Consider the following 25,792-nt stretch of genomic DNA (forward strand, 5'->3'; position numbering starts at 1 on the left):
TGTGCTTAAATATCAAATATATTTCTAGGTATTCTCTAAAACAAAGATAATATACATTTCAGGGAAGCATCAAGAACAGTTACGATGAACAAGGTGTTATCTAATCAATCTAGATAAAGATGACTGGACAACATTGCCTCAAAGTCTATATGAGAAAACTAAAAGTTGGATTGGATGTCCTAAAAACTCCCCCAGACTACTACAGCTAGTTTCCTCTTTATGCACATGGAAACACCGGTATGCTTCTCGAATAAAACGGATCGTCATTCTTGCAGAATTCAAATAACCAAGCCGAAAAAAACTTTGCTCTCTATTCTGCTTGTGCAACATCCCTCCATCAAAGAATAAATTGTCTGGGATGTCGGTAATTCACTGTTGTAGCCAATATTGATGCATATCTTCCGAGTAAAGCTTCTCGCGTTCAAGCATTACCATTGCGATTTAAACTATTTTGTGGCTCAGCTGTCTTAATTGACATAGGAGGAGGAGGGTGTAGCTCCAAGCGCGGTTTGCGGCCTTCAGCATATCTTTCTATGCATATATCACCACGGCCGTGCCATGTACCATCTAGGACATTGTTCATCTCCAATGTTCTAGACTCCTGCTCCATGTTAAAAAAGGAATGTTTTTTAAGAATTACTATTTGAGACGCATTTGATTTTGTCACTGGTTGAATGACTCTTGCTGCAGTTTTGGATTATAGAGTAAATAAAATAATCAATATTTGAAAAACAGCGAGGCAAGGAAAAGAACCTGGGATAGTGTACAGCAAGGGCAGATAAGATGGTAGACACAATCATCCAAGAAGCTATCACTGCCCTGCAAAAAACAAAAACATAATTTCCAATCGAATCAGGAGTGCAAGGTGCTGGTAAAATATTAGTGTAAATAACTATCAGAAGTCTACAACCAACATAAACATAGACGAAATATCAGGAAAAGCACGGTGACCATGTAGTTGAAATTCAAAATACCTGGTCTTATTCAGAAAGTATCCATAAAACACCATTACTTAAAATTGACTACATGAGCTGAGGTATAATAGAAACATGCACAATTATCAAGCTTTATAATTCTTATAAAGCAAAAGAATGGAAGTTTAATGCAACAAAAATGCCATAATTACAGGAATACAGAAAATTGATTGTGCATTCCTTTGGTTCTGCAGAAAAAGGCATCTTGTGGCCCTAGGAGTTTCAAGGTTTAGCTTTTGTATTATTCATCTAAAAAAAAGGTTTAAATTTTGGAACTCAGTGTGTGTTAGTGTATTACAGTCTTCCCTGGATCTAGTTGGTTCTTTTGACACCTTCAAACTTTGATGTTAGTCCACAAGAACAATATCGTCCTCGGTCAGGTCAACAAATTCAATTACGAAATACTATAATTACCATGCAGAAAGAAGTAGCATGTGATCACTTATTATTAGACCCTGGAGTTGGAAAAAAATCAAGCATGTCCAGAAATAAAAAGTTCTCACCCTAATATTGAATTTTCTTTTTATCTGTGTACGGAAGAAACCCAGATATGCTCCAACAGACATGATGAATGCAACACCCAAATACAGAAAGCAATTCCGCTTGGTGAAGATAAAGGCAACAAAGTTGAGAATAGCAGTAGCTGTGAGGATGAAATAAATAGTTCCCTTCAAAAGCAAATTAAGAACTTTCAGAAAATGTTGAAATACAGCATCAATAGCAATAAACTCTAAAGGGCAGGAACTAGGATACATATAATCCCCAAACTTGCTCATATCTGGGAATTGACCATTTCCAGGAATGGAGTTTTGAGTTATAAGATTGTAGAAATATAAAATTTTTACCTGAAGAAAACAAAACCCGAAACCAGCCCGCCGCATGTTCTTCCCAAATCTGTAACAGGGACAACTGCGATACCAAAACAAACGATTACACAAACATAAATATAAACACTCGTCTCAGTTTCATGATATAAAAAACAAGAGATAAAAAACATAAATATAATCATTTTTAAACTATTCAAAATGATTAAATAGTTTTTCTTTTGGGGCGAAAACTACTTTACAGAAGAAAACCAGAGCTGAAAACATTCATAAATTTTTTTTAAAATGGCCAGCAAAAGGAGCAGGTTCTTCTTCAATTAGTTTCATTCTTTACACCAACTTCTAAAAAAAAAGTAAAATTACTTTTGTTTGACGTATTTCGATAGCACCCAAAATATTCGGGGATTAAAGACAGAATAAATAGTGCAAACAATTTTAGTACTCCTATCTATGATTTTTGTAGAGGAAACAAACAGCCTCTTTCTCAAAATCCGGATAGAGAGAAAGAGAACTAACCAGGCAGATTCGAGAGCGAGACGGCGGTCATCCAAGAAATCAAGAACAACTTCACCTTCCCACATCCTGAAAACGCCACCGAATTCGCTGCTTCCATGTTCTAAAGGTTCCTCGGCAGTTTCGAGTTTGCTCCATTTGCCCTGGGTTTGCAAAGCCACCGTCGAACATAGCACGTCGAAATCCAAAACCGCCATTCCTTCCAACAGCTTCTCTTCTTCTTCTTCTTCTCCTCCCTTTTTGCCTCCATTTACTACAAGCTTCTCTTGCTTCTCAACTTGCGCCATTAAAAAACACCAACCCACGAAAATGAACACCTTTAAGCCTCAAACCCTCTTTTTTCTTTCTCTGATTCTTCTTCTCATCCTGAGAAGAGCAAAAAAGGCGTGGCTTTTTAAATAGTGTATCGTTTTGTTTTTGTTAATAAAATTATATAGTTTGGGTTGGCGGATATGATTAATGGAGCGTGGGACCCAAAAGAAGGCGAGTAATTGACGAGGAAGACAATGCCACGTAGGGTCAGGATTCTGGGGATTAAGATTCTGATCTGGTAATAGTTGCCTCTATTAACTATTCTTATCTATCTTTTTCCTGTACAAAAACGATTCTTATCTAACTTCACTACGTTCCTACCAAAATTAACCATCCAATTTTCTTTATAGTTTACTTTTTCTACATTTTTAACATGATTATCAAAATCGGATCGGACAGGCCGATTCAATCGGTTGAACTGTGAATTGGTGGTCTGTCTGGTTATCTCACAAAATTGGTCTGACAATGAACCGGCTGAAAATCGGTAAAATTGAGGTGAATCGGCTGAAAATCGGCAAAATCGGTTTGAACCGTTGGTTCACTTTTTTTCTTTTAAAAAAAATTTAAACCAAACGACGTCATTTATTCAACGAGCCAAGTTAAATTCGAGTATTGCTGAGCTCGACTCGAACTCGAAAACTTTAAAAGTAAGCTCAACTCGACTCAAAAACTCACGAGATAAAAATTATCAAGTTCAACTCAAACTCGAAATATAATATTAAAACTTGAACTCGAAAAGGCTCGAACTCAAAAAAAATTTTAGAAGCTCGATTGAAGCCTAAAATTTGAACTCAATTGAAGCGAAAGAATAGTTCGCTTTGTACTCACCAAAAGACTCTATGATTTTGAATGTCGAATTACCTCTATTATTTATAGAAGTAAGTTGGGATGCTCTTCTATGTTTCTTAGCCATATGAGATTGTTTTGTTCTCATATTTTTACTCTTTAAACTTTTGAGATGCTCTTCTATGTTTCTTAACAATGTAAGATTGTTTTTTTTTAAATTAAACAAAATAACATCATTTGTTATGATTTTTTTAAGCCCCAATTTTATTTTTTTGATTATAATTATATTTATTTATATTAATATGTTTTACCTTAAATTTATGTTGTAGTTGATTTGAATCATGTTGTTTCACTTGATTTTATGGTTTTTAATTTATATATGTTATGACTTGTGATATTTTTATACATTTTAATATTGTAAACTTAAAAAAAAAGTGTTACATATATATAAATATTACTTTGAATATTACGTAAAATTAAAAAAATATGTTTTATATAAAATCCGATTCAACCGCAGTTAAATCCGATTAAACCAGTAAATCATTACCTTTACCGATTCAATGTCCGGTCCGATTTTAAAATTAAACTTTAACACGTAGAGCTAGGATTTGTTACTTGTTTGTATAATTTTATTGTTTTCAATTATTCTATTTTTGTGTTAATTAATAAATAAAATAAACCAATAACAATAGTAAAAATAAAGTTTAGGGTATTTAATGTTTGGAGTAGAATTTAAAATTTAGATTTTTCATGTTTAGGATTTCTAGATTTAGAATTATAATTAAGGTGTTTGGTTGTGCTTGTTTATTTATTATAATTTTGAAAAATATAAAGAAATAGAATTAAATATTTAAAATTTATAATTAAAATTTTATTGTTAATATGTATTGAACTTACCAAATCAGATTTACGACGTATGTCAGTTTTGATTAACCAAGAAGAAGTCTTGAAATCGGGAGGGCAAAAAAAAGGGAGAGAAGAAGTGTCAATTGAAAACTTTTAACCACCTACTCTAGAGATTATTTACATATTAATTATATTATTCAATTTATAGGAATGTGAGAATTAATATAATTATACACTTTAATTTTATCATTATCATTATTTTAAAATTTTATAATTATAATATAATTATACTTGGTTGATAAACGATGTCTAAAAAACTAAAGTTATAAAAGTAATAATTACATCTCTATATAATATTATTATGTTTAAAAAAGAAAATAAGAAATTAAATGTGGCAGAATTAAATAATGAATGCTGGTAAATTGTATGAGAACATATTTGAAACATTGTTGAATTTGGAAATAAAATAAGAGGCGGCGTTTTTAGAGTGGCGGTTACAATGTGGTTAGAGTCGGGAGTCAAAAGTTGGGATAACCCAAACCAGAGACAGACTTGGATTAGGACACTGCCTGTTTGACCCTTCATTTGTTTTACTTTTCAATAATATAATGGCAGATGCATATGAATAGGAATCTGAATTACCCAGAGCAAGGACATTTGGCAAGGCAACAGCCAGGGAGATGCTTAGCTGTATATTATCCACAACAGCCTAATCAAGTCCTCAAAGGCAAAGCTGTTGCTTTATAATTATTAGGTACACGTATTTTATATGAATTGAATATGATGGTGGTGGGTTTTCTAATGGGATGGTGATGAGGGCATCGGATAAGCTTCTATGGTTCCCGATAAACACGGTTTCATACTGATCAACCACCCCACGTGCATAAAGCGTGCTCTGCTTCTATTTCACCAATTTGTAAATGATTTTGTGGCGTTTATAAACACAGACCTACAAAGAGGTAAGAATGTTTTTGTCTTGGCTGCCCCAGCCCACTACTACTTTCCCAATGCTTGAGATAAGTCGTTTCAACCTATCAAATATGTTATTATTTCTCTTAGCTGTAAATGTTTCTATATGTCGTTAGCTTGACTTGATATATTTCTGCAGATTATTGTTATATTTCGTAGGATAATGGTTGGGGATGTGGTGCTATCTTCTTAAAATGGGAAATTTGATCATTGCAAGTTCATCTTGCCTGGTTCCTGGGTAAAACTAATTACTACTTGATTGAATTGTAGTTATACTTTTCCGAAATGAGGCTTCAGCCTCAAGTTAAAACTAATTAGCTAATCATATTCAACAGGAGAAATAAAATAAACAAAATTAAAAACACATACATTTCTGCTTTAATTATTAATACACCCTGATCCAGACTCAACGCTGGATGATCTTTAATTACAGATAATTACCTCTTATTAAACCAGAATAATTAGCGATTGAGAATGGCATAAGCATCTTAGAAAGGCTTTCATTTGCAGATATGTAGCAGCAGTATCTTCGACCTCTTCCAACGGATTCCGGTAGTCGGCAACCATACCGTCTTCTAATCCTCCAACTGTTATTTTCTGGCATTCGAGGACGTTGATTCATTTGACAAAGATGATCAGAAAATGAACAGCCTGAGTGATCCTGCTTCAAACCAGAATTTCATTCAGGAAATTAAAAAGAGAGAAAGACGTAGCACCTTTAAAAAGAATGCTTACTCGAGAAGCGGGTTCGACAGTGTCAGGCATGCGTGGCCATGAAACCACTTGATTTTCTTCATCACCACTAGTATCATCGTCGTAGTCGGTGTTATTTATCTCTTCTCTAGAAGCACTTCTATTAATGCAATGGCTGCAAGCAGAAACAATGGAGGCACTTCTATTAGGGCGTAGGAGATTGACAGAGGTGGCAAAGAAGAGTTCTTAAATGCTTAGCAACCAGAAAATTGGCACCGTGTACTCTGGAGTCACAGTCCCAAAATGGCCTCGTCTGATTCACAATACATTCTTGCCAGATTATTGCAAAGCTCACACTTTTTACTTTTTATTTTCATGTTTTGAGAGAATTGCCTTCAAGCTTGAATTTCAATGTGCCTTGCTTTTGTTTCTGCTTACTCCAGCCCTAGTGCTTTAAATAAAGACTATGCTAGTATCAGGCATTAATTGGTGGTGAAAGATAAGCATTGGCCTATTAGCCACATGCCTGAATTCAAGTGTGGATAAATTTCAATGTGTAGTAATTTGTTTGCATTTTGTGGAGAGGTAGTCTTCGTGTATCACCTATTATTTGCCTACATTATCTACTATTGGTCCAACTTAGGCCTCGACAGATAGGCCAAGTCCTTATTCCTTATCTAATTAAACATTTCACCTCTTCTCTTATCTTAAATGTTAATTGATTATAAAACATATGTATATATTATCAATATATTAAAAAATTAAATAAACACTGTCTTATAATTATTTAAGATTAACAAATGAAAATATTAAAGAATAGAATACATAATATTAAGATATTTAACTAAAGACAACTGTTAATGGCAAAGCATAAACCAGAAAACAACGTTGGAGATTGTTTGGCTTTCTATAAATACTAGGCACTCTGTTTTGCCACTTGATGCTAACCACAGGGCAGGTATTTGTCTATAGGGATCCTCCCCCACAGATGGCATGTGCACATAGCATTCCGGCATATCTTTTAATTTGATACTACCCACGTGTCGAACTTCTAAGCACGACACATTGAATTATTTCCATAATTATTTTGAAGGCCTTATTATAATATATATAGAGAGAGAGAGAGAGATACATCATCGAGAGTAAAATTAAGTGAACCTTACATATTTTTTTATATTATTAATATTTTAAAAACTATCTGTTGAAATTATTAAAATTGTTGAATTTATTGTTTATATAAAATTTTGAATCAATAAAATATCCTTACCATGTTGATTTAACGATTATACTTTTTTTTACATAAAATAAATATTTAAATATTTTTAATTTATTTAAATTTCAACATGTAAAATATTTTTCTAGAAGTAATTAGTTTTATTAAAATAGAAATTGTACAAATTCAATGAATGTTTACAATCACAATCGTAATTAATCACATAATAAATATATTTTCCTATAATCATTAATACAAAAATAATATCGCTTAAAATCACACAAAAATCATACAAGTAAGATTTAACGATTATACTTTTTTTTTACATAAAATAAATATTTAAATATTTTTAATTTATTTAAATTTCAACATGTAAAATATTTTTTCTAGAAGTAATTAGTTTTATTAAAAATAGAAATTGTACAAATTACAATGAATGTTTACAATCACAATCGTAATTAATCACATAATAAATATATTTTCCTATAATCATTAATACAAAAATAATTAATCGCTTAAAATCACACAAAAATCATACAAGTAAAAGATTAAAAAAGTTAACTAAACAAAATCGAACAAAAGATAAATACGAATATATTTAATCACTTCGGTAAATAAGCCGATCAAACTATAAGACCAAAAAATAAAATATTAATGATTTGATTGCTAAAATATTAATTATATAAAAGCATATATAAATATACAAAACTCCCTTAAGTAAACACTAAATAACTCTCTCAACTTAATATATTTTTGGGCCAAAGCATTGGAATCTTCGAGTGAGCATTATTCAATTGGATAAAAGAATACTTAAATGTTTGGACAACCCTAAATTAAGATCCAAAATGTTTGGTACATTATGTTTATAGATTGGAGTCCTTAGCTGGGTAAAGCCCAAAGTAATCATATCCTAGCTTTTCTAAGATGATGTAATAGCACCATTGATTCAATTCTCGGTTGCTAGCTATAAGATGTTGCTAGAAGCAGGTGTGGCGGCACAGTTCCATTGATTTATTCAACTGATGGAAATGAAGTTCATTTCATAATTAGCAAGCTTGCAACATCTCTGCGGAAACGTTATCAAAGTTGCAGAGGTGTAATGAAAGTTATCTTACACATAATTAATGTGAAATTATATATATATATATATATATATCTTTTTCCAAGCGGTACAAATTACAAAAGTCCGATAAGTTGGACAAAGGGTCTAGAAATTGACAATGGCTTCTACCAATAATTTTTTAGAGTCGTTCATCAACTCAGGACGAGCCTAAGCAAGAGGGTACAAAACTCCATCTCATTCAAAGCTCCATCCCCATCCATATTGTCGTAACCGGTTTTCGTCCGGGCACGAAATATTAATTTTTTGGTGGGGAAATTAATGTTAATAAATAATTTTGAAAATAATTTGGGAGTCGCCATTTGCCTTTTGGGTCAGTAGGTCGAATACCTAAAATTATTTTTTAAAAGAGTTTTAATAAAACACCAATTAAAAAAATAAACTGATCTGCGTTTATAACCAAAATTCATTCTTTTAATAAAAAGGGATTCGTGGTCGGTTACGTTTAGGGAAGGATTAGCACCCCTACAACGCCCAAAATTGGTACTTTTTAATTATAAATTGTCTCTATTATTAAAATTTTAAAAATTCAAAAATATATTTAATTTATAATTCTATTATTTCAAAATAAAAAAATATTTATTTATTTAAAAATATCCGAAAAGAACTTCTAGGTGCCTTAAGACAGCTCTTTTCTTTGATATTGATAATATTAATTTAAATAATATTGTTTACTTTTAATTTTAAAATATCAGAATAGAACATCCGTTGTATAAGACTGTCCTTTTCTTCGTATTAAAAATAAATATTTAAAAATTACTATTTATTATATATTTTGAATATAAAAATATTTAACAATATAATAAATAAAAATACAAATACTACTAAAACAATATTTAAAAACAATAAAGTAAATGAAAACATATAAAATAACTGACTAAATTATAATAAAAATAAATTAAGAATCAATTCATAATAATCAAAATTATAGGGATTTAATATGTTAGTTCCTTATTTATTTATTTGGTGACTAAAATAAAATTATCTAAAATTCGGATATTAGAATCAATAAATTAAAAATATAAACTAGGGATTAAATATTATTTATTAAAATTAAGGGATTAAATCTGTAATTTATCCTAAATATATTATTTTAATATGAAGGACTAAAATAAAAGAAATTAAATTCGAAGACTGAATTAAAAATATTATAAATTTAATTTAGTGACTAAAATATAAATTTACAAGTGGAGGACTACGGACGGGATTTAACTATTTTGTAATTACGCGCATAGTCCTTCCCGAAACGACGTCGTTCGGGAAGGACTATAAATGGTCCAAACCGGCTGGCCCGAAGGGCCAACCATTTCATTTCTTTTTTTTTTTCTCTCTCTAGCAGAGAGTTTTAAACTCTCTGCCTTCTCTCTAGACTGAGAGAAGCTCAGCCGGCCGGCAGCCGTTAGCCGGCGTTCATCCGCCGTCAACCACCGCCGCGGCCACCGTCTTCGGTGGCCGGAAAAAATTTTTTTTACATCTAAATGTAGATCGGACGTCCTAATGACGGTCCCGATACTTTTTCCCGTTAAACGACTCCCAATCGGAGCAGATCTACAATATACCTTCGGTTTTTGTTGTATCCGGCGAGATCCGTGGTCGAGGCTTCCTCGGTAAGTATTTCTTCCTTTTTCTTTTTTTTTTCTGGTTTTCTTGCTGAGATCGTTGGTATTAGTTTTATTTCTCTGTTTTTTTTTCTGTCTCTCTCTATTCTTTTTTTTTTGTCTCTCTGTCTCGTTCTATATCTCTGTCCCTCTCTGGTGTTTTTTGCTTGCAGATGGGTGGTGGCTTTTATAGCCACCACGGTGTTCGTCTCAGACCGGTCCGAAGAGGGGGCCTCGGTGAGTCACCGGACTACCAGTGGTGACTCCCCGTAGCCTTGCATGGACGGCTGGCGTTGATTCTCTGGAAGCATCATTCGGGACGTGGCAGCGGCGGAGGCGGTGAGGGCTTCTGGAAGCAGCAGCGGCGGCGCTGGGACGTGTCCTAGGGTATAGATACCCTAGGGTTTTCTCTGGCAAATGGTGGACCGTTGGATCAACCAGATCCAACGGTTGAGATTGAAGATGGCAGCTGGCTAGATTAGGGTCAGGAAACCCTAACTGGAAACCCAAATTTAGGGTTTCTGGTTGGATTTGGACCGGCTCTGGTTGGTTTGTAACTGGGCCGGTTCAATTGTAATTGGGCCTGTAATTATATTTTATTATTTGTTTGTTTTTAATAATATTTATATGTATTAATATATTTAATAATATAATAATAATAATAATAATAATAATAATAATGATAATAGTAATAATAATAATAATAATATTAATAATAATAATATGGATAAAAAATTAGTATCTTCAGCTGCACCTCTTTGCTCATTCTTGTGTTAACAAGAATAGGGCAAAGATGAAAAGATAATAAAATTTTTTATCCATTTGATTTTATTTTGATCATAATGGAGATATTGAATAAATTTCTCTCTCTCCAAATAAGTTCTTCTTATTATGAACTTTCTGCTGGGGATAATGATAACCTTCTATCTGTGATAGAGTCATTCAAAAGGTTGAATAAGCTCTTGATGAGTTCTTCTCATTATGAACTTTCTCTAGAAAGGCTGATGTTAATCTATCTCCTTCTGTGATAGAATTATGCCAAAAGTTGAACAAGTTCTTCTTATTATGAACTTCTTCTTCTTCTTCAGATGAGTTCTTCTCATTATGAACTTCTCCGGAAAGATAATCCATCAATTGATGGATTCAGGTAAAAGGTTGAACAAATTCTTCTCATTATGAACTTCTTCTTCCTTCTTCAGATGAGTTCTTCTCATTATGAACTTTTTCTGGAAAAAATGTTCCATCAAGTGATGAATTCAGGTAAAAGGTTGAATAAATTCTTCTCATTATGAACTTCTTCTTCCTTCTTCAGATGAGTTCTTCTCATTATGAACTTTCTCTGGAAAAGATGATCCATCAAGTGATGAATTCAGGTAAAAGGTTGATAAATTCTTCTCATTATGAACTTCTTCTTCCTTCTTCAGATGAGTTCTTCTCATTATGAACTTCTCTGGAAAAGATCCATCAAGTGATGAATTCAGGTAAAAGGTTGAATAAATTCTTCTCATTATGAACTTCTTCTTCCTTCTTCAGATGAGTTCTTTCATTATGAACTTTCTCTGGAAAAGATGATCCATCAAGTGATGAATTCAGGTAAAAGGTTGAATAAATTCTTCTCATTATGAACTTCTTCTTCCTTCTTCAGATGAGTTCTTCTCATTATGAACCTTCTCTGGCAATGTTAATCTTTCAAATGATAGATTTGAATCTTTGCTAAAATCTTTGAAATTCCTGTTAAAATTTCAACAAGAATAAAAATGAATGAAAATGCACCTATTTTTGTAAACACCTAAAATATGATGCATGAATGTTAAGTTATTTGATTTCAGATTGGTGAATTGGTATTTTTTCATTGTAAAAACCCAATAGATCTTTCTTCTTCAAACAAAGAATCTATCATCTTTGAAAAATGTAGATGTAGATAATGTCACAAAATCTCTGAGAATAAAACTCAATCGTATAGGCTCTTGAAAAGCTCGCATTCAGGCAACATGTTGATTCTGATAACAATTCATCTGATATGAAGTGACCTTTCAAGATGATTTCACCGATATTGATAGTTCTTCTAATACCGAGAAATCTTGACTTCTGATTCTGATGAAGAGATACACTGTATACTTGACAAAAATGGATTCTCAGAAGCTGAAACTTCAAATAGCTTTCTTCCGGTAAAAGATGGGAAGCCATTATGTGATGATCCCAGTTACAAGCAAAGGCGAAACTTGTGATATGATTTTTGGGAAAGGAATAAGCAAAGAAGCTTGAAAAGAAACTTCTTAATGAAGAAGATCATGCAGTTCATCTTTTAATTCTAATGATTGGTTCTGTAGTTCTTACCAAAACAAATCAGATAACTCAAAGAACACTTCCAGAAGATGCTATTAGCAAATTCATCTTCCAAATTCAATGATTGGTTCTGCCAAACCAGATCAGATAACTCAAAGAACACTTCCAGAGATGCTATTCTGTCTAACCAGATCAGATAACTCAAAGAACACTTCCAGAAGATGCTATTCTGTCTAACCAGATAAGATAATTCAAAGAACACTTCCAGAAGATGCTATTCTGTCTAACCAGATCAGATAACTCAAAGAACACTTCCAGAAGATGCTATTCTGTCTAACCAGATCAGATAACTCAAAGAACACTTCCAGAAGATGCTATTAGCAAATTCATCTTCCAAATTCAATGATTGGTTCTGCCAAATCAGATCAGATAACTCAAAGAACACTTCCAGAAGATGCTATTGAGCAAATTCATCTTCCAAATTCAATGATTGGTTCTGAGATATCACAACACTTATTTGATGTAGAGCCAGAATTTGTAGATTCGAAGTATTTCCATGCTATTACACTGAAAAGGGCTATATTCATAATTCTGCCAATTAAGAATAGATTTTCTCTTATTCTGCTTCCTCCATGTGCTGATGCTTTTCCATTGACAAAGAAATGATGGTTTTCATGGGATCCAAGAACAAAGTCGAATTGTTTATAAACATGTACAGGAAGTGCCAAATTGATAGAAAGGATCTGTAAGGCTTTTGAAGCTTATGACAATGAGCCAACTTCGAGCGTTCAGAAGTATGTTCTTGATGAGTGCTGAAATGGAATCTAGTATGGGTTGGAAGGAATAAAGTTGCTCCACTTGAACCTGATGAGGTGGAAATGCTTCTAGGTTTCCCTAAAAACCATATACAAGGATCTGTATAGAAACATGTTTCCTAGTGATATCAATGTCTTGTTTCTTTTTGCTGGAATCAGTACTGCAAAGATCATCTTCTACTGTTTTAGTATATCTTTGAAAACAGGTGTGCAAGAACTGAATGGTGATCGGTTGGAGCAATTGATGAGTAGATTTGGCGGATTCGTCCTTGTTGTCGGTAGCACCACTTGTAACAATCTTGATGTTCATGGCTTTAAGCTAGTGATGATTTGCCTACTTTGTATTCCATGTATTTAAAAGTATTAACATAAAGTGATATTCAGAAATCTTTAATTTATTTCAAAATTATGTTAATTCAATATAAAGAATAAATTGAATTTCAAAAATAAATTGAATCTCAAATAAATTGAACTTGAAATAGATAGAATTGTATTCAATGTTCTGGCAAACATAAGAATGATAAAAATTCAAATGTCTCAACAAATTATTAGCATGAGTATTTCTAAATTAATCAAGTTGATACAATTTAGAGAAATGATGTAAGCTTTTGTCTGGAAGATCTCAAACGTTGTTGAAATGCTTGTAGATGTGAAGTTTCTCCCAAACTGTCAAAATCTTAAGAGGGTTCAATTGCCAGATGCCTAATATCAAACTGCATTTGAGCCGCCTTTTCAGGTTTTCAACTCAGATCCTTCCTTTGGTTACAAGATGCCCTTTGCGGGTTTTCACCTTGACCCCCTTTTTTCTTTTTTCTTTTTTTTTTTTTTGGTTTTTTATTCTCTTTTTTATCTCTTCAAGCATAATTTCTTGACAGAATCCGAGTTTATTGGATTTTTCAGAATTTTCCATCCATTTCTGCCAAGATCAACGCTCCTCCGGAAAAGGCCTTTTTCACAACGTATGGCCCTTCCCAATTAGGCATCCATTTCCCACGGAAATCTTTATGTATAGGCAAAATCTTTTTTAGTACTAGATCACCCTCTTGGAATTCTCTTGGATGTACTTTCTTATCATGAGACTTCATCATCCGTTTTGATACATCTGTCCATGGCAAATAGCTTTCAATCTTTTCTCTTCAATAAGGTTCAATTGATCAAATCTAGCTTGGATCCATTCAGATTCATCCAATTTTATTCTCTCAATATTCGGAGTGATGGAATCTCAACTTCAATTGGTAAGATGCTTCCATCCCGTAGATTAAAGAAAAAGGCGTTGCCCCAGTAGATGTCGAACAGTAGTTCGGTATGCATATAGAGCAAAAGGTAACTTCTCGTGCCAATCTTTGTAAGTTTCAGTAGTCTTTGTAATGATTCTCTTGATGTTCTTATTTGCTGCTTCAACTGCCCCATTCATCTTTGGACGATATGCCACTGAGTTTGCATGTTTGATCTTGAACTGTGCACAAAGTTCGGTCATCATTTTGTTGTTCAGGTTCAGAGCATTATCTGTAATGATCCTTTCTGGTAGGCCATACCGACAAACTATCTCTTTCTTTATGAATTTGCAGACTGTGGACCTCTTAATATTAGTGTATGAAGCAGCTTCAACCCATTTGGTAAAATAATCAATTGCCACAAGGATGAAACAATGTCCATTCGATGCCTTTGGTGTGATTGCTCCAATGACATCTATTCCCCACATAGAAAATGGCCAGGGTGTCATTACATGTAAAGGAGATGGGGGTACATGAATCTTGTCTGCATATATCTGGCATTTATGACATTTCCTTGCGTAATCAATGCAATCTGTGTACATGGTAGCCCAATAATATCCATATCTCATTATTTTTCTGGCCATGGAAAGACCATTTGCATGTGTTCCACATATTCCACTGTGTACTTCTTCAATGACATTTCGAGCTTCACTGGTATTTAAACATCTCAACAGCATTTGATCACTGCTTCTTCTATACATAATCTCTCCATCAAGAAAATATCCAGCAGCCATTCTTCTCAAGGTTCTTTTATCAATTTCTGATGCATTTGGTGGATAACTTTGATTTTTGATATATTGCAGGATATCATGATACCATGGTTTACCATCTACCTCTTCTTCCATACTATAACAATGTGCAGGAATTTCATATACTTGCATTTTGATTGGCATCATATCAACTTTCTTATTTGCCTGAAACATAGCAGCTAATGCAGCCAAAGCATCTGCCATTTGATTTTCTTCTCGAGGGAGATAATTGAGGTAACTCTCTCAAATTCTTTCACTAATTCGAGTGTAAAATTTCGGTATTCAATAATTTGGGATCTTTGTTTCCCATTCTCCTCGCAATTGATACACCACTAACGATGAATCTCCATATATCTTGAGAAATTTGATTTTTCTTTCTATAGCTGCTTTTAACCCCATGACACAAGCTTCATATTCCGCCATATTATTGGTACAAAAGAACTCCAGTCTGCTTGTAAAGGGATAATAAACATTTTCTGGAGAAATCAACACTGCCCCGATTCCTCGTCCCAAAGCATTAGATGCTCCATCAAATAAAGCTTCCAAGTTGCAAATTCATCATTTGTTCTGACTTCTTCATTCATGGATATGCACAACAAATCTTCATCGGGAAAATTGAAGTTCAAATGATGATAATCATTTGATACACGACTGGCCAGAAAATCAGCTATGACACTTCCTTTTATCGCTTTTTGGTTGACATAGATAATATCAAACTCAGATAATAACATCTGCCATCTAGCCATTCTGCCTGTCAAAGCTGGTGATTCCATTAAGAATTTCAAAGGATCAAGTTTTGATATCAACCAAGTAGTATGGTATAACATATATTGTCTGAGTCTTCGAGTAGTCCACACCAAAGCACAACATAATTTTTGTATTGGTGGATATCGAACTTCACAATCAGTAAATTCTTGCTCAGATAATAAATAGCTTTTTCTTCCTTCCTGATTCATCATGCTGTCTAGTACACATCCCATCGAATTTCGAAACCGTCAAGTAGAGAATTAATGGTCTATCAGGCATTGGTGATACTAAAATTGGGGCATTGGATAAGTATTTCTTAATAATATCCAAAGTTTCTTGACATTCTTCATTCCAGACTTCAGGATTGTTCTTTCGAAGTAATTTGAACACTGGATCACATTTGTCAGTCAATTGAGAAATGAACCGAGATATATAATTTAATCTCCCCAAAAAAGCCTCGAACTTCTTTTTTGTGTTGGGTGGTGGAAGATCTTGAATTGCTTTTACTTTATCTGGATCAATCTCAATTCCTTTTTTGCTGACTACAAATCCCAAAAGTTTCCCAGAAGTTACCCCAAAAGTGCATTTAGTGGGGTTAAGCTTTAATTGATACTTCCTCAATCTCTGGAAAAGTTTCCTCAAATTTTGAATATGTTCTTCTTCCGTTCTGGATTTGGCAATCATGTCATCTACATATACTTCAATCTCTTTGTGCATCATGTCATGAAACAAAGTTACCATGGCTCTTTGATATGTTGCCCCTGCATTTTTCAATCCAAATGGCATCACTTTATAACAGAATGTGCCCCACATGGTTATAAATGTTGTTTTTTCCATGTCTTCAGGATTCATTTTATCTGATTATATCCTGAAAATCCATCCATAAATGAAAACCATGCGTGCCTGCAGTATTGTCCACCAATGTGTCTATGTGGGGTAATGGAAAACTATCTTTCGGACTAGCTTTGTTGAGATCTCTGTAATCCACACACATTCGAACTTTTCCATTTTTCTTTGGTACGGGAACAATGTTGGCTACCCATTCTGGGTATTTAGATGCCTGTAGGAAACCTGCATGATTTGTTTCATCACTTCTTCTTTGATTTGCAACAACATTCTGGCCTCATTCTTCTGAGCTTTTGTTGGACTGGTTTATATTCTGGATTGATTGGAAGCTTATGTATCACTATATCTGTGCTCAAACCAGGCATATCTTGATAGGACCAGGCAAATATCTTTGAACTCTTGAAGGAGATTTATCAATTCTTGCTTTATCTGGATTGTCAGAGTAGTACCAATTTTCACCTCTTTTCTGTCTTCATCTGTTCCCAAATTCACAGTCTCAACCCTTTCCTTGTGGGGTAGAATTTGTTTGTCTTCTTTTTCTACCAATCTTAATAGTTCAGTAGGAATATCACATTCCAGTTTATCTTCACAACCATTGATTTCTTCCAGACATATAGGCTGCTCTAAATTTATCACTGGATTAAATCTAGGAATAAACATGCTATTAACACGGTGACACCTGCAAATTTAAGTCGGAACATTTCCGAAAGAATATAGTAAATTTATGAAAATAAATAAATGTAAAAATGTAAGAAAATGTAAAGAATGATTGCCATCTGAAAATTTTAAAGAAAATTTCTTATATTTAACATAATTTCTTTTACAAGATAACAAAAAGTTTTCATATTTTTGAGCTAAACATAAAGATTAGTTCTGAATATTACTCTCATTAATATTAAAAACTATAGGAAGATCTTCAGCGGTCCAATTGGTGAGTGTTTCTCCAGGAAGACATGGGCGAATCCTATCCAAGTATTTGCCAGTCTTGTTGTCATTCATGATCATGTTGATAAATAATCCATTCATAGCTTCTTCAACTATGTCTTGATCTTTCGTCAACTTTTCTTCTTTAAAGGCTTCAACAAGCTGCTGTTCCACATTAATTGTTCCCCCTGATCTGAATAGGTATTCAACTGTGGGAAAGACATGTGTTTCCAAAGGATTTCTCCCCCTTTCAATTTTGCCTTTCTGTCTTCACATCTTCTTTTCATCTCTTTGTTCTTTTGCTGAGGATTAGGCTTAAATCCCAGCCCAAAACGGTCTTTTTCATCTTTATACTGATAGGAACTGAAATCCCTTGAAGATTCTTTCCTAAACCTTTCCCAGCTTTAGCTCCGATGCCTAAAGTTTGTTGTACCGTCATCTTGGTGCAATCAGACAATTTGGGATATGGAATTTTGCTTCCTTCCGCAATAAAGGTTGCATTTACAAATTCAAGAGCTCGAAAAGAGCATTCAAGAGCCTTATCATTGGTGTCGATATATGGAACATCGCTTGTTACAGACGCAATGATTTCTTCTTCAGCACTGACGCATATTAGTTGTCCATCAACAACAAATTTCAATTTCTGATGTAATGAAGAAGGAACGGCTCCTGCTGAATGAATCCATGGCCTTCCTAATAGACAATATATGTGGGGTGGATGTCCATCACCACAAAGTCAATATTGTACACGACTGGGCCGATTAACAACGGTATTTCCATTTCCCAAGCACTTCTTTTGAGTACCATCAAATGCTCGTACCACATTCTGATAACTCTCATGTGTGATTGATCCAGAGGCATTCTTGAAGTGTAACTAGAGGCATCAAGTTGAGAGCAGACCCATTGTCAATCAATACTCCTGGCAACACATGACCATGACAATGTGTCGTGATGTTCAAAGCTTTTACTGACCCCATTCCGCCTTCCGGTATTTCATCGTCTGTGAATGTTATGTAATTGTCAGTGGCTATATGTCCCACAATTCTGTCAAGTTTATTGAGGGATATATCTTCGGGGATGAATGTTTGATTGAGAATTTTCATCAAAGCATTTCTATGCGCTTCTGAATTCATCAATAGATCAAGAATAGAAATTCTCGCCTGTTGTTGTGTAGTTGTTCAACCACACTATACTCACTATGTTTCAAGAATTTCAAAATTCTTGAGCTTGCTTTTCTGTCACAGGTTCATTGAATGCTGGAAGGGATTCATCCTCAAATACCTTCTGAGGTATTGCCATGGCTTTTCCTTTTGCTTTCACTTGTTCTGAAGCATTGGATGTTTCGGGAGAGTAACATCTCCCACTTCTTGTAAAGAAACCGACCTCGCTCACTGCTTCAGACGTCGATGTAGTACTCAGGCTTTGTATTTTCTCTTCTGTTTTTTCTAAAGAAACAGGTCCTCCTACCATTGAAACATTAGTAGTATAATTCCAAGGTACCCTACGGGTATCTTTATATGGAAATGGTAGAGGAGTGGTAATAACAACTTTTGGCCTTATTGGTGCAGGAATCACCGTGGATGATTTCACATTAATGATCACAGGATCATTTATTCTTTGATTTGGTTTAGAATCCTCTGATGAGCAAACATCATCTTCTTTTTTCCCGGGTTCTTCTTCAAAGAATTCTATTTCTCTGTTGTTCATCAAATTTTGCACCAAATTTCGAAACTCAGGACATAGTTGAATTTATGCCCTTTCTCATGATGATTCACAATAATTCTTGCCTTCATTCTGCTTTGGCCTGAATTGTTGTGGAATTATACCGGCTAAAGAAAGTTGTTGAATATCCAAACAAACGGAGATTTAATTCAGAAATGTCAGTCTTTGCTTTCTTTCTGTTCTCTTCCTGAATTGCATTCACGTTTTATCTCCATGATTTGGCAATGGATGACTTGATGCGGATGGTGTATTGAATTCCAACTTCCCAGTGTTGATCAAATTTTGAACCACCCTTTGAATGCTAGACAGTTTTCAATAGAATGTCCTGTAATTCCTTCATGGTAAACACAGTGTGCCTTGTATCATACCAAGGAGGGAATGGTGGTTGCATGGGAACCAAAGGATAGGGCCTTATAACATCTGCTTTTAACAGCGAATCATAGATCTCTGCATATGGTACTGGTAAAGGTGTAAAAGAAACCTTTCATTTTCCTTTCGAGATCCTCTGGACTCTGCTCGATTAGTGTTTGTTTCCTCTTTCTTAACCCTTGGCTGGGTTATTGTAACACTTTTCGATGAATCCTTGCTGTAAGGATTTGCATTGTTGACTTCATTCTCCTTTTTCCGGTACGTTGGTCTTTTGGAACTAGACCCATCATTTGATTCAATCTTGCCACTTTTCAAGACATTTTCAATTAATTCTCCAGAAATGACCAAATCCGCAAAATTTCTGGTTACATTCCCCATTAGATGGTTTAAATAAGGAGCCTTCAATGTATGGACAAACATCACTGTGGCCTCTTTTTCTGACAAAGGTGGTTGAACTTGGGCCGCAGTGTCACGCCATCTCTGGGCATACTGTCTGAATGTTTCATTATTCTTTTTCTCCAAGTTTTGAAGAGTCCATCTGTCAGGGACCATGTCTGTCACATGGCGGTACTGCTCTAAAAATGCTTTAGCCAAATCTTTCCAAGATCTAATGTTGGCTTTGGTCAATTGAGTATACCATTTTAAAGCCGGTCCTGTCAAACTATCCTGGAAGCAGTGAATTAACAATTTTTCGTCCTTCACATATCCTGCCATTCTTCGACAAAACATAGTAATGTGGGATGAAGGGCATGTAGTACCGTTATATTTATCAAATTCGGGAGCTTTGAACTTGATGGGGAGGATTAGATCTGGAACCAAACTTAACTCACTAGCATCAAACCCATAGAATGATTCAGTTATTTCTACTGATTTCATTCGTTCTTCTAAGTTCTTGATTTGTCTGGTCAGTTCTTCATTTACTTTTTGTTTCTCATTCAGATCATTCAAATCTGGGATCAAATGCTCAGTATTAAGATCCCCTATTTTCACATCGGATATAAGCGGATTTTTGCTTGAAGATGCAGGATCTACTTGTTGATCCTCATGTGGTTTAGCTTTTTGTAATGCAGATGTACGAGTATTGATTTGTATAGGGGTAGTACCAGAGTGATAAATTGGTTCTGGTGAAAAACCTAGAGGATATATGAGTTCTTGGTCGAAAGATACAAGATTTTCATGCATTTTTCCACTGATAGCCTGCCTTTTAAACATATCCTCTATTTTGTTCATCATACTGTCTTGTGAATTTGCAATGCTGGCTTCAATTTTTTCCAACTTCATTCTCATTTCTTCTTGTTCTTTATGATGCTGTTCCTCAATACGCTGTATTTTATCCTCCATAATTCTCTTAGTAGCTTGTCTAGTACCGTAGTGATGTAGTATTCTCTTTTGGCCAGAGTAACTGCGATTGAAAAATCTTTTAATATTATTTTTCAAATTTTAATTGATGAATTTTAACTTAATAAATAAAATAATTCATAGCGAAAATTATGAAATGAATGATGAATGTATGCAAAATGCATGTATGTAAAAAACATTGATCCCAAAAAGTTAACTGTCATAGAACAACTTTCATCGGCATACAAAAGTTTTTTATAATATTTCATAACTACAGATAAGGCATAGCTTCCTATTAAGCTCTATAATTTCTTTCATTAACCATGACACCTTCTTTCCGCACTTAGAAACTGGATCAACTTGATGCTCAATTATTTCGGCTTCAACAGCTAGTTCCCCAACATATCTGGCAACCTCGCTCATTTGTACCATGGCCTCGAACACCATATTGCTTCTTTCTTCACTTCTTTCGACATAGAACTCAGTTGACTTTTGCCATTGTTCAGTTGTTCCTTCAAGAGTTTGCTCTAACTCAGTGATTCTGACTTGACAATTGTGCAGAATTTTTTCAAGATCTCTAATGCGTCTTCGCAGTGAAGCATTTTCCTCATTACTTTCTTTGAGATCATTAGGTCCTAGACGAACCTTTTCTTGAAACAATGATTCCTCAAGTTGCAAAATGTAAGCATTAAACTCTGAGTTTTTGTTTCTAGACTGATCCAGATCCTCTTCAAGTTTTGTTCGTGCTTCTTGCGTTCTTTGATTAAGTTTCTGGATTTGAACATCTTTGTTTCTGCATCTTTGCATCCAATTGCTAGCCACTCCTGCTCTACCTCAAGTCTGGTGTTGAAATTTTTTCTTTCTAGCTCCCATTTTTCTTTTTCAACATTGGATTCTTCTATCTTTTGGCCTCTGACTTCAAGTTCAGCAATGAAATGGTTCATTTCAGATTCAAATCCCTTGAACATGCTATTTTTCTCGCCTTCAAATTTATCAAAGATGTCATTCTTCATCTCTTCTAAATCTTTGGCTCGATCTCTTTCTCTTTGCATTTCATTCATGATCTCACGGTGTTCAGCCTTGTGTTTATAATTCGCTCTCTTCTGTCGACCTCGAAATCTTCCATTTTTTGCTTTCCTTTTTCCAGGCTTTTGAGTAGACAGCTATTCTTTCCTTTCAAATCTTCAACTCATCTTTTCTCGATGTTCAATTCTCTGGTCATCTGTACCGTCGATTGGCTGGGTCCTGATGATTTTCGGGATTTATATAACTCCTGGTAATTTTTCTGTAAGGCTCTGTACTCATCCTCACCCTTTTCTTTATCTTTTCTCAACATTGTACATTGTGATGAATGAAAGTCAATGTCAACCCCCAACATAACTTTATCTTGTCTCATTTGCTCTAACTCTTTCGACCAGCCATCTCTTTCTGCTTCAAACTCAGCTCTCAAGATTTCAATCTCTGATGGAACCACCTTAATGCGATCTTCCATAGAGATATCCTCATTTTGATCTGGTAGAGGAATATTTTCGTTTTTTCTGACAGATCTCCAATCTTCATAATCAGGAGTTAGCATTTCTTTTGCTGCTTTAGCTCGGATACAAAAAGTTGTTTTCCAAGCTGTAACGGCTTCCATGATATTTCTTTTATAATTTTTGCTGTGGAATGCGAACTCAGATGACTGTAGTCCAGCAGTGACAGGTACAAATTGACGACCTTCATACTGTCTTATGACCAGCAGTGGTGCATATCCAATTCCTCCCCATAATCCGAGCAGCATTATCCAGTTGTAATTACCACACCTGTAAATGAATTCCCTTTGTATTTGCCATGGGGATCGCCAAATAACGTCATTGCTTTGCAGATTTCGAAAGGCATTAATCCACATATCTTTCTTAATTTCTTTCGGCCATTCCTGCTCTAGAAATTCTTTTAATGGTGAATAATCCGTATTAAAGCGTCGGTATGAAACCTTTTCTGTTCTCCAGAAATGACTACGGATCCAAACATATAACAATTGGGTACACCCTGAGAATCGTCCACCTCCTAGCCTTCTGCAAGCATTTAACGATCTGAAAGTCTCTGCTAGGATTGCAGAAACGGGATTAATCTTCTTCGGTAGCTGTTCAAACAAGTCTACCACTGCAGCTTCAACATATCCCAATACTTTTGGGAAGATAACCATACCATATATACCCAGAGCAAATAGATCGAATCGTACTTTAGCGTCTGGATGACTCTGAATAAGCTCTCTGATGTTGGTCCAAGCAATGCCTTCGCTTTCGCCTTTTTGTTTGGTACGGGATGCTACCCATTCTTCTCGTACCCCAGCAATCTTTGCTAATTTAACTCGAAAGGGTTGAGTTTTAATTGACTTTGAATATATTCGATTCTCCAAAGCACCTTCAAGATGTAACAAAGTTGTATATTCTTCAATAGTAGGGACCAAGTCCTCCTTATTGAAAGTGAAGCAATTGTACCCTGGATTCCAGAATTGAATTAGGGCTCTGAGTAATTCATCATCAACTTCTACATAGAGCAGATATGGAATGTCTCCGTAAGTCTGATAAAACTGCAATTTTTTGTTTGAATCCCAACTTTCCCAAATGCTTCGCAAATCTTGCATATCATTTCTTTTTAATGAAACTGGAGCATAACTGGCCAAGTCAGATACATAATCATCCTGCAGACTATCTCCTCCTTGTCTTTGTAAATCCTCAGCCCACTGTCTTACTTCTGAGTTCAGAATTATTTGATTTGAACACTTTTTATCCATAGATGAAGGCTTTCCAATGAGACAATTAACACAAGGATCAATGTCTTTTATCCTGTATGATGCAATGCAAACAGAAAAATAAAGAACACACAAAAAAAAATTAGTTTACATAAAAAATTCAATAATAACATTTATTTAATTTAAACATGCTTTTCTAAATTTAAATAATTTAAATAAACATGTAATTTAAACAATAAATAAATTAACAGGAAAGACAGAATTCATTTCTCCTGTGTGTACATCTATTTTGGACAAAATTTCGGCATGACTTCGGATTGGAAGAGTTTCTAAGGTTTTTTATATGCAGGGTTTCAGATCTAGGAGTAAAGGTACTCGAATTGTCCATGTTAGTGCCCCCTTAGGCTGCTAACCCTCAACCCTAGTCCATCACAGACTAAAGTGGATCGAGTTCAATTCGAGGGGATACATTTCTCTATATCTGACACGGAGAATAAATTCTCACGAAGACATAGAGCATATGAACCCCGGAAGTTACTTGCTAGGTCTGACACGGAGAATAAATTCTCACGAAGACGTCGCTTTCACTCCCACTTAAAAGGACAACTCAATTATAGAGCTTATGTTATGCAATGCAAGTGTTGTGTGAGGAGAAATGCTCAAACCTTTGACAGTAAAATAATAATGAAATAAAATAATTACAAATAAAATAAAACAGATAAATATTATGAAAAATAAGTAAATATAAAAATTTTGAAAAAATAAAATTAAAAATTAAATATATGAATTTTTAATTTTTAATTTATAGAGACAATTCATAATTGATTTTTAAAAGTTTGACCAGTCCCCAGTGGAGTCGCCAAGCTGTCGTAACCGGTTTTCGTCCGGGCACGAAATATTAATTTTTTGGCGGGGAAATTAATGTTAATAAATAATTTTGAAAATAATTTGGGAGTCGCCATCGGCCTTTTGGGTCAGGTAGGTCGAATACCTAAAAATTATTTTTTAAAAGAGTTTAATAAAACACCAATTAAAAAAATAACTGATCTGCGTTTATAACCAAAAATTCATTCTTTTTAATAATAAAAAGGGATTCGTGGTCGGTTACGTTTAGGGAAGGATTAGCACCCCTACAACGCCCAAAATTGGTACTTTTTAATTATAAATTGTCTCTATTATTAAAATTTTAAAAATTCAAAAATATATTTAATTTATAATTCTATTATTTCAAAATTATAAAAAAATATTTATTATTTAAAAATATCCGAAAAGAACTTCTAGGTGCCTTAAGACAGCTCTTTCTTTGATATTGATAAATATTAATTTAATAATATTGTTTACTTTTTAATTTTAAAATATCAGAATAGAACATCCAGTTGTATTAAGACTGTCCTTTTCTTCGATATTAAAAATAAATATTTAAAAATCACTATTTATTATATATTTATGAATATAAAATATTTAACAATATAATAAAATAAAAATACAAATACTACTAAAACAATATATTAAAAACAATAAAGTAAATGAAAACATATAAAATAACTGACTAAATTATAATAAAAATAAAATTAAGAATCTAATTCATAATTAATCAAAATTATAGGGATTTAATATGTTAGTTCCTTATTTTATTTATTTGGTGACTAAAATAAAATTATCTAAAATTCGGATATTAGAATCAAATAAATTAAACATATAAACTAGGGATTAAAATATTATTTATTAAAATTAAGGGATTAAATCTGTAATTTATCCTAAATATATTATTTTAATATGAAGGACTAAAATAAAAGAAATTAAAATTCGAAGACTGAATTAAAAATATTATAAATTTAATTTAGTGACTAAAATATAAAATTTACAAGTTGGGAGGACTACGGACGGGATTTAACTATTTTGTAATTACGCGCATAGTCCTTCCCGAAACGACGTCGTTCGGGAAGGACTATAAATGGTCCAAACCGGCTGGCCCGAAGGGCCAACCATTTCATTTCTTTTTTTTTCTTCTCTCTCTAGCAGAGAGAGTTTTAAAACTCTCTGCCTTCTCTCTAGACTGAGAGAATCTCAGCCGGCCGGCAGCCGTTAGCCGGCGTTCATCCGCCGTCAACCACCGCCGCCGGCCACCGTCTACGGTGGC

At 34.0% G+C, this 25,792-nt stretch overlaps 1 protein-coding gene and 2 long non-coding RNA genes across 3 annotated transcripts; 1 reads left to right on the plus strand and 2 right to left on the minus strand.

Annotated features, from left to right (window-relative positions):
- Positions 1–35: 35 nt before the first annotated feature.
- Positions 36–2,692, minus strand: LOC120189962 (cell number regulator 5-like). The gene is made up of 5 exons (XM_039193098.1): positions 2,315–2,692; positions 1,820–1,883; positions 1,478–1,642; positions 754–819; positions 36–601 (listed from the first exon to the last, which is right to left on the minus strand). Exons 1-5 carry the CDS (start codon positions 2,596–2,598, stop codon positions 422–424), a joined length of 759 nt encoding a protein of 252 aa, XP_039049029.1. The 5' UTR covers positions 2,599–2,692; the 3' UTR covers positions 36–421.
- LOC120189964 lies at positions 2,127–21,183 on the plus strand. Its single transcript, XR_005522585.1, has 3 exons — positions 2,127–2,257; positions 8,102–8,103; positions 21,170–21,183. It is a non-coding gene; the product is annotated as an uncharacterized LOC120189964 (long non-coding RNA).
- Positions 5,566–6,329, minus strand: LOC120189966. The gene is made up of 2 exons (XR_005522586.1): positions 5,960–6,329; positions 5,566–5,885 (listed from the first exon to the last, which is right to left on the minus strand). It is a non-coding gene; the product is annotated as an uncharacterized LOC120189966 (long non-coding RNA).
- Positions 21,184–25,792: the final 4,609 nt, after the last annotated feature.

The sequence above is a fragment of the Hibiscus syriacus genome, unplaced genomic scaffold, assembly GCF_006381635.1.
Source record: "Hibiscus syriacus cultivar Baekdansim isolate YM2019G1 unplaced genomic scaffold, ASM638163v2 tig00116962_pilon, whole genome shotgun sequence".
NCBI lineage: Eukaryota > Viridiplantae > Streptophyta > Magnoliopsida > Malvales > Malvaceae > Hibiscus > Hibiscus syriacus.